General features: G+C 32.2%; 1 protein-coding gene across 2 annotated transcripts in view; it reads right to left on the bottom strand.

The window, feature by feature from the left end:
- Positions 1 to 578: 578 nt before the first annotated feature.
- Positions 579 to 14,507, bottom strand: part of LOC130441592 (epidermal growth factor receptor) — a 93,288-nt gene continuing 79,359 nt past the window's right edge. For both annotated transcript variants that reach the window (XM_056775335.1, XM_056775333.1), the window contains 4 exons: positions 5,007 to 6,531; positions 4,524 to 4,916; positions 3,024 to 4,464; positions 579 to 2,961 (listed from right to left, as the gene is read on the bottom strand). In XM_056775335.1, coding sequence (XP_056631313.1) covers positions 2,242 to 2,961; positions 3,024 to 4,464; positions 4,524 to 4,916; positions 5,007 to 6,531 — 4,079 coding nt within the window. In that variant the 3' untranslated portion in view covers positions 579 to 2,241. The remainder of the gene's footprint in view (positions 2,962 to 3,023; positions 4,465 to 4,523; positions 4,917 to 5,006; positions 6,532 to 14,507) is intronic.

Genomic DNA, 14,507 nt, shown 5'->3' with positions numbered 1-14,507 from the left:
GTATTGATTGACGTATTTTCTAAATTGATTCATCAGATTTTAAATTACATAACTAATAGTTTAACAACGGTAACCCGCAGATTTAAAGGAAGGTGTCAAGTATCTACACAAACGTAATAAGTCATGAATGTGGTCTGATTTTTTATTTTCACTGGAATTAATCCTATAATGCTTACTTTAGATTTGTATTAATCGATATTTTTTAAGATTCATAAATTCTAAAATAGATAACTATTAGTTACGCAACTAGATTAATAACGGTCACGTGCTAGTTTAAAGGAAGGTTGTCAAGTATTTACACAAATGTAAAACACTGAATATTTTAAATCATGAACGACTATTTGTGGTCTAATTTTTTATTCTCACTGGAATTATTCCCATTATACTTATTCTAAATTTGTATTAATCGATTTGTTTTCATTCATAAATTCTAAAATAGATAACTAATAGTTATGCAACCAGCTTTATAACTTTCAATAGCGAGTTGATAGAGAGGTTATGCAACGACAAGTTGAAAGAAATCGTTATTTTATCACTTTTATTTTTTTCTCTATCAGAAAATGGTATTAAAACACATATTTTAAAATATAGCTTTTATTAAAAATCATCTTTATAAACATATTCATATGGAAAAATTACAAGGCACTTTCTCCTAGAATAAGATGGCACAACTTTTAGTGCTTTAATAACAAAATAATAAGTAATAACAGTTTTTAAGGTCCAAACATTTTATATATATAAAAAATACGTACAAATGAGATTTATCAGAGATTTTGTTATAATATTCGAATTAATAAAATCTTAATGTTTTAACTTGATAGTTTCGTAAGAAATAGCAGCTTCTAGTGACATCTACCAAAAAATAATAAAACTATTATTGATTTATTGACGCTGATTAAAAAGTTTTCTTCTCAATTTTGAAGTAGGTGCAAAAACTAATTAATTATGAGATTTGAATGTCGAATATCGTTTTTGGTCGATGTTAGAATGACGCTTTTATTTAAAATATTCTTAATTATATCAAAATATTCGTATTGTACAAAATTTATTAAAAATTTATCACAGATAGTTTGGGCAAGAATATTTAGGATATTGGCATCACTTTTCCCCTCAATAACTCACCCTAATAGTTAAATACAAATATGTATATATACAAAAAAGAAACGTACACAGGAAAATTGTAAAATCCAAAATACTATAGTGATAGTAGTTCGATTTTCATTTTTCTTGTATCATTTCATATAGTAAAATTTCATGCAAAAATTATGTACATAAGTTTCGCCATCTTCATGGCACTACAGTTATTGTCAATTATTTTGACTTTTAGAGTTCATATATAATCTAATTAAGTAGCATTTAAAACAGTATCGTTTTTCCACAGCCTCGCCTCCGCATTGAAAGTACAAATGCAAACAAAGTCAAAAACAGCTCCAAATTTAAAAATTCAATCGCGTATTGCGTGTTTTTCGATTTCCCTGTTGAGTATAATATGGGGATAGGCTTTTTGAAAATTCATATACAAGATTGGTTGAAAATATAAACGACATAGATTAATTTTGTATATGTTGTACTTATTTGGCGAATTCGGACCATGATATTGCAATTTATACTCACAAACCATCGTGGACTGGCAATATACTCAGATCGCGATTATTTCGACCACAAATCAGAAGAATTTTGAATTATCCTGAAGAATCACATAAAAATATGAAAATTGAAGTTATTAAAATATTCGATGAGTCAAATAAAAGTTTTGGTACATTGCCAGAAGGTTTGGTTTGACTTCCAAATGTCGTTTTGTTCCAAGGAGTGTAATGACCATCGTTAATCAAATATAATAATGAACTTAGATAGAAATGAGCTTCTCCAAGCTTACTATTAACTGTCACAAAAATGTCGGTAAAGAGTTTTTCTCTGGTGCAACAGCGAGATATTTTGCATTGGCAGAAAGTGCTTCGGCTCATTAATGTTCAAAAATAAATAATAATGGGTTTTAATTCGTTAATTGATTTTTTATTAACGTTATATTCCAAAAATAGAAACGATCTACGTTTTCCGTTCAAGTTTTCTTCAAAAAATTACCTTCATGTCCTACATTCTCTTTGAATCTATATCGTTGATATCATATCAAGCGATCTTGAAATCAAATTACATCAATTTTGTTGACTTCGTCTTAATATATGTTTGTACATAATTTTTTGTACATTAGAAAAAGAAAAGATAAAATCCCCGTATATTTTTTCAAACGATAGCCCCGTTTATATTTTTCTGCAGAGGTTGTAATTCTCTTTGCAGCCTATCGAAATCATTATAATACTCGTGATCGGATTCTTCTTCGGTACTTTTTTGCGGTAAATACATTTGAGGTGGTTTAAATCCGGATGCTTGGCCTAAAGTACCCGAGGAAGCGTTAACGAACTCCGAAACTGTGGGAAGTCCTACTGTTTGACTAGGCGTATCGTTATTCATCAGGTATTCGGGATTATCGATGTTGTTTTTGTAAAAATCTTGGTAATTAGTATAAGAAGTTGAAGGATCAGACGATTTGGAATCGATTAAATCTACGTAGGTGGTAATTCCTTGACCTTGTTGCGGAGAAGGCATCAAATAATCGTCTTCGTCGACGGGAAGATCTAATTTCAATGTACCTACTTTAGCTTGCGATCTAGCTACAGAATCGTATTCGTCTGAGCCGATATCGTCTCTCATTTTCATTAAACTACCGCAGTATTTGATGCTGGATGCATCAGATTGTGTAGGAACTGAGGAATCAAATCCATGGGATTGAGCGTACCTCAACAACTTTTGATTCAGATGATTTTGATTTTGGGATGAACTACTATCCGATAGCGAAGTGTGTAGGGGAGCTCTAGATTTGGGCTGTAGGTGGTTATCGTTCTCGAAGGTACTATGCGATGATTCCATGACGGAAGCTAGACTTCGAACAATTTCTCTGTCATTCTAAAATAAAAAAAAATTGTTAAATTTAACATTTCGGGATATTTATAATAATTAGTATTTACCTGTGGGTTAGGGAAATTCGTCAGTCTCATAAATTTATCTCCGGGAATAGCTAAATATCTTCCGGGATCTTGTGCCATCTTGGAAAAATCTTCTTCTAATTCTTTGAAGCAAGGTCTACTTTCAGCGTCCAACATCCAACATTTGATTAGTATCATATAAACTTCTATACTGGCTATTTCAGGTTGCGGTAGCCTTTCGCCTTTTTCTAATAATTCAGGTACATCTCTAGCGGGGACGTTGTCATAAGGGCGGTCGCCGAACGTGAGTAATTCCCATACCGTAACACCAAATGCCCATACGTCCGATTTATGTGTAAAGATACGATGTTGTATACATTCTAAAGCTAACCATTTGATAGGCATTTTACCACCAGCGGCTTTGTACTCTTCTTCATTTATATCTAGTAGTTTCGCTAGACCGAAATCGGTTATTTTAACTAAACCGGGAGTTTGAAGTAAAACGTTCCTAGCTGCCAAATCCCTATGTACCAAACGTTTTTCTTCCAAATAGGCCATTCCTCTGGCTATTTGCGTAGACCAATTTAAGAATGTTTTAGAACCTATTCTGTCTTTATTATTTCTTACAAAGTCCAGTAAACAACCGAGGTACATTAATTGAGTAATCAACATCATTTGAGAAGTCATACAAACGCCTAAAAGTTGAAGCAGATTCGGATGATCGACTGTAGCCATAATATAAGCTTCGTCTAAGAAATCTTTACTTGTATTGGCTCCGGTATCTTCTCTTAATACTTTAATAGCGACGGGTATTTTCGCCGAATTATGACCTTCACCTTCCAAATTCCACACACCCTGGTATACTTTACCGAAAGCGCCGCATCCTAGGATATTAGATTTTCTCAATTCCGTTTCTTTGATGATTCTCAATTTTGCTATATTCGGCATTACATTCGTCGGTCTTAAAGGTTCGTCGTCTTCTAAACCTGTCAAAGCTAGAGTCATTTTCATAGCGTTTTCTTTGAGTTTTTCTTTTCTCTGACAATAATAGAAGAAACCTGCTAAAAGTACCAAAATACAAACGCCTACTATCACTCCTACGATGATAATGATCATTTCCGATGTGTGTTTCTCGGAAGCTAACATAGAACTGGAAGCTATGTTTGAACAGTACGCGTTAGCATCCACCGAAAAAAGTCTATAGGGATAATCTATTGGACAAGTAGTTACGCAGGTGAACTTTGTACTGTTCAAATCGATATAACCGTCGGCGAAAAATTTCGTACTTTGACATTGAATACAATTATCCGGACCTGGACCGGTACAACCTCGGCATTCTTTATCGCAAGATATACATTCGTTAGTGGTAACGTCGGGATAATAATCTGGGGTACATTCGTCTTCGCATTGTTCGCCTTTTTTGAAATGGGTACATTCTTGACATATTGACTTGTGGAAACCGTACTGCGTACATTTCTTGCATCTATAAAAAATATTTCGTCGAATTAAAAACACTCTAAACATTTATTGTTAACAACTTACCTAGGATGACATTTTCTACAGACGGCCGTCGTATTAGGATTCGAACCTTCCAAACTGTGCGGTCCGATATATTCAAAATAATAACCGTCAGGACATGTATCCTTCCTATTCAAACAAACGTAATTATTCTCTTTGATAATGGCAAGTTGGCACGCGTCACATCCTCCTTTTCCAAGAACATTAGAAGGACCGGTACAACTTTCGACGCAGTTTTGGTGGCACTGTTGGCAAAAACCGTGTTCTTCATATTTATTTAGCATACATTTTGACACGCAAAAATTGCCGTCGCGTAAATGTTTGCAAGACGTACAGTTATCAGCTCCGGGGCCGTGGCAAGAAGAACCGCACTGTTCGTGGCACGGCTTACATTCGTTCGTACTGGCTCTATATAATCTACAACAAATAATTTTAAATGTAAAAAATACGTAAAATGTAACCAATTTATCAACAATATATTATAATAGTCAATTATAAATAACTTACCCTGGTTTAACGTTACAGTTCTGCAAACAAGTGCGGCCTAATCTGTAGTTCAAACAAGAGAGACATTGATTAGGTCCAGGACTCCAGCATCCGTCGTCGCTACATTGGGAATCGCATACCAGTCCTCTTTTTTTACAGCTTCCGCTATCACTATTATTCGATAACATAAGATGACTTTCGTTGCTTTTTTGTAGCGATTTCCAATTGATACCTTCGGCGAGACATAAATGTTGGTTTTCTAGTATAGCAACGGTTCCCATTTTTATAGTTTTCAACGAACTGAGTTCCAATGATTCCAAAGACGTTTTAACGATATATAACGAAGTAGAATACTCGTATAAAGTTCTCCCGCCGATTTCTTCTAAATTTCGGAAGCACGAAAGGTTCTTAAAATCGGGATGGTAGGCTTGTATATTTAAATATCCCGTTATTTGTTTCAACGAACTGAACACTTCTAAGGCACTCGGATGCATCGGAGGGTATCTTTCGCCGAAAGTGAAATTATCGTAAACGTGTTGGTAACCGTTCAAGGAAGTCTGAAGGATATTGATATTTCCTTCGAGAACGGTACAGTTCCGAAACGAGTTGATGTTACCGTAATGTATAGTACCGTCGCTGGTACAAGGTTTGGGACACGGTCCTTCACAAGGTACACATTCACCATTCTTGGCGTGTTTATTAGCCGGACAGGTCCTTACGCACGCTCCGTTATCTTTCAATAAATGTTCCGGGCACTTTTTCACGCACGTAGCACCGTAAGCGTATTTTCCGGCGGGATTTGGTTCCCAGGAATATGTACTAGGATTGTAGATCTGCATTGGAGGACATTCTTGTGTACAAACACCGTCATCGTAGAAATTTACGCAAGCTATGCAATCGGATTGGGTCGGACCGGTACATCCTCCGGCGCAAAAAAGGTGACAGCATTCTCTGGGTTTGGTACCGAAACATCTACCACCCGCGCACTGTGGACTACAGAAAACTTTGGAAAACTGTTGACAATTTTTTTTGCCTTCGCCCCAACAGCCGTTTTCACATTCGCGATCGCAAGCGGGACATTGCCTTTCGGGGGATGTGAAATTGTAGACGTAAGAGAAATTTCCGTCCGATATTATTTCTTTCCAATTGATAGTTTTAATGTGGCAAAGATTGTAATTATTCAAAAATCCAACGTCTCCTTTTAAGACGTCTCGCAAAGCAGGAAGTTCTAAACTCATCATCTTCGACATTGTTACTATAAGGGTAAATTCTTCGTTAGCTATATTCATCAAAAATACATTTCTTCCTCTTATAATTTGTAAATTTGGTAGTACCACCTTTTTTACATCGACATGCGAAATTAAAACATATCCTGTTACTTCTCGGATCGACTGTAAGAAACTGAGATCTTGGTTGGGTTCTTGTAGCCATGTTAGTTCGAGATTACCGTCTACGTAAGTGCAATTTGTGTATCTATCCTTCAAATTTCTGTAGTGTCTATCCCGATTCGATGGAACTGATAATCGGCCGTTCGTACCAATACAAACTAGAACAAAAAAAAAACACTCAGTTTTTGTAAATATTGAAATTTCGATCTAATCAGAAGATCAAGAGATTATTTCAAAAATTGATTAAACCACGAGACAGTTTCAAGTCTCTCTATATATTTTTTCGAAGCAACTTTACTCACACCTTGAGAAGAATTTGATTTTTAAAACCTTTCCTTTTACTAAAGGTGGGAAAATGTTTGTTTTATCAACATATTAACACTTTTCTAGGCCAAAATGAAGAGAATTTTTTTAAAAAATAATACGAAAAAAGAGTTTGCGAGAATTGATTCTTCTTCCATAAAACCATTCAAGTTTATTATTCATTTAAGTATCATCTGAAATAGATTCATGCCAAATCCTCATATTCCCGAAAAGTGAGATTTGATAAAACTGGTACCTTGGAATGGTAAAGAATCTGAAGAACACCAATTCAGGGCAAGGGCCCACGTGCTGCCTACTCTAACACAATGTTTATTAAATTGTTAGACACCTCCGTTTTAAGTTGCAATAATTCAAATGTTGAGGTTATAACATACGTCACCTATTCGATTTTTGTCATTTGTAATAATCAATTAGTGGGCAGAAAAAGAATAATTAACAAATTAAAATTTCAAAATATCGATTTCGTTAACATAGTAATTTCCAGAAACATTATATTCCGATCGTAAATTCAATTTATTACCATAACAAATACGGGTTAGTAGTTGATTTAAATTAGAGTATGACGTATTTTTTTTCAAAAACAAATAGAGGCACTGTTATGGCTAAAGATCCTAAAGAATGCCGCAGATATTTGAAATTTAGTCACGGATTCGTGTTACGTTTGCCGTAACTTGTTCGCCCACATCAGAATTCAAAAGTCTCGATGTTGAAAATCCAACGGAATTTATTTTATAAAATCAGTTCAATTGATTCATTATTGAATGCCCAGTTTGATAATTTATAACAAAAAGGAAAGAATAAATAAATAAAAAGGAAATTTGGAATAAACTCGTCTTAAGGAGGTAGTTGTCATTGAAGAATGCCAATTTATATTTCAAAGTCATCATAGTTTTGGATTCTGTCTTTTTGATATCATATAATTTTTTTTAATGTTTTGTGCGTTACGTTTTGCAAATTCTCGAAGCATTCAAAGTCCGATTCTGTTACGTGATCTCTGCATTATAGATGCATTTACCTGTTTTTAATTTAAGTACAGGTATGGAAGGTTGTCGGGCACTCTTCAGGGGGTGTGCGGTGTTTCAAAGTAGCTGAGATTATTCCCGTTTTATATATATATATATATTTATATATATATTATAAGAGAGCTCCTTGGCGCCGTCGTTGAATTCATTCTCGCGAAACAGTGACGTACAAGTTGTAAAAATTTAATTGTTTATGAAATGAATACAATACAAGAAACACCCATTAATTCGTTAAATATTCAAAATTGAATATTCTATTACATCAATATATTTTACGAAACATTCTTCTCATGATGTAGATACATACATATATTGACTAACGTTCCCATTTAATACAAAAGAAATCTATCAACTACATATTGCAAGTCATTGTTCAATTTCGACATCCTTTTATTTCTCGAGATTCAATACACTTTGCTTCTTTTGATCAAAGTGAGACATGGGTTTATCGAAATAAAAAACCATGTTTTATATCTCGCGTTGTATATAGTTGATAGATTTGGTATGAAAAGCTTTGATTTCTGATGCAAAAGAAGAATGTTAATTGATACTCTTTGAATGTATTGAAAAACCAGATTCTAATCGTTCTATTTTCTTAATATCTTCACCATAATACGGCTCTCCGATGCGAAACTTCAATTCCTCTATGTTTAACGTTCATCGTTCAAGTGAGATAATACCCAACTTCGCCATGGTTCTTTTCTATACAAGGTTATACGCGTAATACTAATCACTTTGTCTTCTTTGATATTGCTCCTACGAATTCTGCCATTTTTCTGTCAGTGGGAAGCAAGAAGTTTCAACAGAATAACTCCCGCAATAACCATCATGACTGACTCCTAAACCACGCGATAAATTGAAGCGACTCTCAATCTCTCTAAAGCTGTGCTAGTATTTTTTAACACTTCATTATCGATGCTTAAAAAGCTTAAAAGTGCCATTAGCTTAACTGTTTTTTATCCTGCAAACTTGTCTTCCTTCAATTTTACTATGTTTGTTTATTGTACTATAAGGATAATTGTATAAAAAGTCATTTAATTTCAAAGGAAATGAATTTGAGAGTAAGAATTTTTTTTTTTGCATTTTTGTTTGTATAGATAAGGTGTCAGATTACTACAAAAATTACGTATCTGTTCAATCTCCAAAAAAATTACGAAATTTGATGCCTGATATTGTCCATACAAATTAACCTATAGGTTATTACACATTTCGGACACGGTAGAACAATTACTAAGAAATTAATTGCTAAATTAACCATAAAATACGTTAATCTAAGACCTTTCGTGACTATACAGACAAAAAACATCGATCAGTGTCATAATATTCGTGTACAAATTACATAATATGGATGTAAAAGAAGTTTCGCTAAATTTTTATGTTCATATATCTCTTATATTATTGTTAAGATGTATGTCCTATATACTAGATTCTTATATTTTTGTACAAAAGTAGTCTTCCTTGAAAAGATAAAATAGGAATTCAAAAATCACAACAAAAGTCGTACTGAAGACAAAAAAATGTTGTGCAAATTGTTAGGAACAGGTAAAGTACTTTCAAATTAAGTTGGAATTGCAATGAACGAGTAAACGTAATATTGAAGATGTAAAAGGATATCCTGAGGAATAATTTATAATATTAGGGTCACGAATTTCTTCTTTATCTATTACTGATTCTAGAAATTTATAAAACGGAAGCCAATAAAAACATAATTTAAAATTTAATTGACATTTAACACCATATGATTATTTTTACTACATTTGTTTGAAGGAAATAGTTTGAACAACCATAAGAGAAAACACATAGATTCTGTTGTTGTTATTTTTATGAATTCACAAAATTATGATTTCAAATGACATCAAAAATACTAAGAAACTATGTAGAGGTAAATAAATTGTATTTAAATTAGCTTAAATATAACAATACGTATTTTATGTTTGAATTTCAACAGAAATTTTCGTGTAACCGTTTTGTTTTATTTACCGAAGCATCTCTTAATTTAAGGGATTTATATTTGTTTGATTATAAACTGTAGTGTCTTATCTTTTATATCAACATAATCACGAGATTGTTGTACTTTTTTTTCTATATATTTCAACGTATTTTATTAAATATCTCGCCACTTTTTATAACAAATCAAATTTTACTTGAATTGAGACTATCATCATTTTAATTTTCTATATTCTATACATATCGCGGGATGTAAATTCGGCCAAATCAATCACCTGATCTACGTTTTCACAAAGATCGTTGTAAATTCATTGGTCAAAGTATCACAGAATAGAATTTTTGGAAAATTTTAATCAACGATTGAGTTCTTAACACTTTTGGGGTATATGAGTTGAAAGAAATTTATTGTCGTATAGACAGCTGGTGAAACTAGGTGGAAGTGCTCAAAAAATTTGCAGTGCTTCAATTTGTACCATTGGCGAATATTGATTAGGTTAGGTTTCACTCCTGGGAGCTATAAGAGATTTGGTCGGAGTGTATTTTCGAGCCTGAAAGGGACAAAAACAGGGAGTGAAGCTAAGTAACAGTTCAAAACTACTAATGCCGAATAGGGGAAACTGGTCTAAAGTTTGGATGTACAAATATTGCATCCCGAATTTCTCTGGCCGAAATTACCACACCAAAAGGTCATCTAGTTGTTATTTGGCCGAGTATACGGTTTTTATATCATGATAATGAGATTTGATTTAATAGTTTTCATGAGGATAGTTCGATGACTAATTTTTGCCGTTGTCACGATTATTTATCGAAGAGAAGGTATTGAAAATTCGTGTCAATTTGATTATTATCAAACAAATAAAGCTTAAAATTGCCAGGTGTGTCAATAATACGAAGAAGATATCGGTGTACCTAATATTTGCTTTTCTCAGAAATTTATCAGTAAATAATATATCCTTAAGTTAATATACGTTTAATAAAATTTCTTGTGAAAATATATACGTGCGCAAGAATATATTTGAATTTTTGTCAACGATGTTACTAAAATTGTTTTTTTTTCAAATTATTAACCTAAATAATGACGTAATAAATAACATATGGTAGAAAAAAATAATAAATGATTAAATACCTACATTGCTTCCTCTAATTGATACTTAAAAACTCTCGTATTTTTTATACAAACAATTTTTACTTCACGTAAGATGTTTGTTGTACATCGTTACTTGTGTAGGCAAAATAGAAAAGAACACACCTACGTCCTTGTTCCACAACATTTCTACCTACTGAAAATCAGAAACAACTCGAGTTTCGATTGCTCATATTATAAAAGAAACAAATAGTAAATATCCAAATATATTTCTACCGATGTTAAAAGTAGATTTAGAAAAATTATGAATGTTACTTTATGTATAGAAGTACCTGGCCTGACCTAGAGATATCTGTAGTTACTTGAAATCTACTACTGTCTATACAGCATATGTTTCAAGTTTGAAGACGCCACGTTATTAAGTATTCATTTGGCAGCCATCAGTAGTTAACGGTTGGTAGTACTGATTCACGTTTGACAGTTGGCTTGGAAATATTTGATTTTAAAAGTTTGCTCGAGTCATTCGTTATAAGATTAAGTCTTTCCAATAAATTTCTTCACTTTAGTTTTTATATTTCATGACTACATTTACTTTTCCTAAAACCCCATTACAATTTATTGTAAATAGTATCTTAAAATTGAAATAACCGCTCAACACCTTGACACATGACTGAATAATACAGTGTCCGGTCAGCTGTCAAAATGAAACTCTTATCAGGGTTACCAACTACTAGTTAACAAAAATCGTTTCTTACACGATAATACATGCAAGAATAACATTGTTCTAATACCGAAACAGAGAAAATTTGTTTTACTTTCATATTTTTTTGAATTTCTGATAAATTGAAAATTCTTTGTGCACTTTAGAGCGTCTCCGTATTTTATTGTACTCACGAAGATTTAAATTTTTTCACGTAATATTCGTCAAATCAACGATATGATAAATGAATAGATTCGTAAGTAGTTTGTACACATGTCTGTAAGCAAATTATTGACCAAAGTTTGTATACATAACTAATTATAGGTTCAAATTGTTTATAGTTTATATAAACATTAAATTTGTTAATAATTAATGATAGTTTAATTACAATTATTGATGCCATTTCAAAGTCAAAGTCTCTTCTATAACTTTGCCTTTTAAATATTAAGGATTTTATTTTGTTTCAAACAAATTTAAGTAAAATTACCAACTACCAACTTCATTTTAATGATAATACACGTAAAATATTTGAAAAGTATTACCTGGCAGGCTATTTTAGTCGAAAAAGAAGTAGAAGGATTTTATATATCTTCTATAAGCTCTTAGCAGCACGCAACTCGGACTTTTCAGTGCTGATTAACGAAGTGTTCGGACTTTTTGTTTTGTTACCGACCAAGCCTGTATATTTGAAGCAGAGGTGGTCCGTCAGGGTTAAAAACTCGTAAAAAATATTTTTTCAAATATATTCAATATTAAAAGCTTCGTCGAATCGTGAGTGGCATTTTATCTTGGTTTTTTTGTCAGTGGTGTGGATTTCCAAAAACTAATATTTTAAAAACATAATAATTTCTATTGCAAATTGGTTCTAATTAGTGATAATATTCCAATCTACTAAGAATTGGCAATGTACGGAACCGGTCGACCTACTTCAAACCAAGTTTGATCAAGAAGAGAAAGGCAGTTCAAATGCTTTCAACTCAATTATTAAATTGAACAATTGTAGCAATTTTTTACGACATAAATTATATCATTAGAATGAAGCGTAAATTTCGAGGCGTATTTAGTATATTAAACAACCAAAAATTAAAAGGAAAGTTTCTAAAGTTATCTAAACTGCTTTGCATAAATACTCCTCCTAAAACGCAAGAACGAGAATCTGTTTGCCTAATTCGTAGGTACGATTCTCCAATTTTGCACAGCTATCCATTAGGAACACAGATCTCAACTCCACGTTCGGAATTAGCTAAGGGCTCAATATTTTACAATGCAAAAACTTGCACAATCATTTGCCAATTGAAACCAAATCTTTGATATCTTATTATTTATTACTTATTTTAGGATTGTCGTATAGTTATTTTCACATGTATATTCTCAAAGGTAATTTTTTATTTTATTTGTGTCTTTATTGAGTTATTTGTATGTTTGTTTCTCAGTTTTTCTCAACAAATGGTAAACAATGGTGACCATAAAGTATTCCTCTCTCTCTAGTAATAGAAAGAAGTTTATTGCGTTCTTTAAGGTATGTATGAGGACATTATTCATTTGGAAAAAAAGATTTATTAGATTGAGCCCTGATATAGGAATTTTTAATTTATCAGTTCAGCTTAGTACTAAAAATTCATTTTCTATATTCCTTGTGTGGTAATTACAAAAATTGTTTTTCACGCTGTTACTTTTGAATAAATTAAAACCACATAAATACAGTTTACAAAATGAATATATGTAATAAACAATCATGTTCGCCGTATTATTTATGTAAAGCGAAAAAGAGTTATGTCAACTTACTATGAAAACAATTGAACACTTGCACAAATTTTACACAAAACTGAAGGTGAAACAGGTCCGCTTTCAGTTCATACAAAACAAACTAAAGACATTGATTAATCTAGAAAACCGTTTTAATTTTTCAAGGGCGTACTATTTCCTCAATTTCTTTTCATAGTAGTTTGTACTTTTAGATATTTTAAATAAAGGATCTAGGCATATGAACCCGAAACTAAATAAAGATCGTCTGTAACCAAATCCAACAAAAGTTTTTCACGCACGATGTACTTCGCGAAGCAAACTTGTGTTGGATAAATCAATCGCAGAAATCGAATCACTATCCACCACGACAATGCTCAACAGTACTTGTTTGGCATCTAATGATTCCTTCTAATTTCGGCAAATCAAAAATAAATTACGAGGTCAACGTTCAAATCACATGTTTTGTCTAAAACTGGATTGATTATGATGATTTTTTCCATTTATTTCTTGAACATACTTTCTTATTTATCTACTTCCATTTTTCTTCTTGTTTCCTCTAGTAATAGCTTCAGAGTGATACCCAAAGAAGTTTTTATTGGTGGAATAGTGCGGAAAGGGGAAAATTTCCATCGATTAACTCCTAATAGTTAGATGAGCTAAGGCTTGAAGCCTCGCTAACATTTTGACCTGATGATCTATCTCTCTTCTATGTCTTAAAAAAAATATTTTCAGTTACTTGAAAAACCATCTTAGTCTATTTTTATTTCTTTTTCTTTTGCTCTAATTTTCTGGGCTCAAAACTATTTTTCAAAGGACGAGCCGCAATTATAGTAAATTGTAGTTAGTTTTTTTTTTTTTTTCGTTTAGTTCAAAAATATTAAAAGTCGTACCTGGATTGCGTTTTGCGTGTGTTTCCATATGATTATGCGACTGAACATAGTTATTAGTTTTAAACAAAAACGTCTACATTTCAAAAGAAACTCTTTGTCTCGAAGGCAACTGTTCGTGAAAAATGTCCAGAAACATTATGAAAATTAGTGACTGGTAAGCGTGGGATCAAAAAAATTGTCTGGATAATTACGTTGTTAAATAATAATTGAAGTATGTAGATTTTACTATTCCTTTATGTTGGTATCAAATTATAATTTTTCCAAATATGAATATTTTCTTTCAAAATAACATGTGTGGCTATTAAATAATGAAAATAAAACCATTAGAGTTAAAATACAATTTAACTGATTATTTAACAGTATTATGGAGTTTTTTAATATAATTTTTAGACTTGTACACAGAAAGCTCTTGGTATAACAA

The sequence above is a fragment of the Diorhabda sublineata genome, chromosome 3, assembly GCF_026230105.1.
Source record: "Diorhabda sublineata isolate icDioSubl1.1 chromosome 3, icDioSubl1.1, whole genome shotgun sequence".
Lineage (NCBI taxonomy): Eukaryota > Metazoa > Arthropoda > Insecta > Coleoptera > Chrysomelidae > Diorhabda > Diorhabda sublineata.
This window is presented reverse-complemented; position numbering and strand designations above follow the sequence as displayed.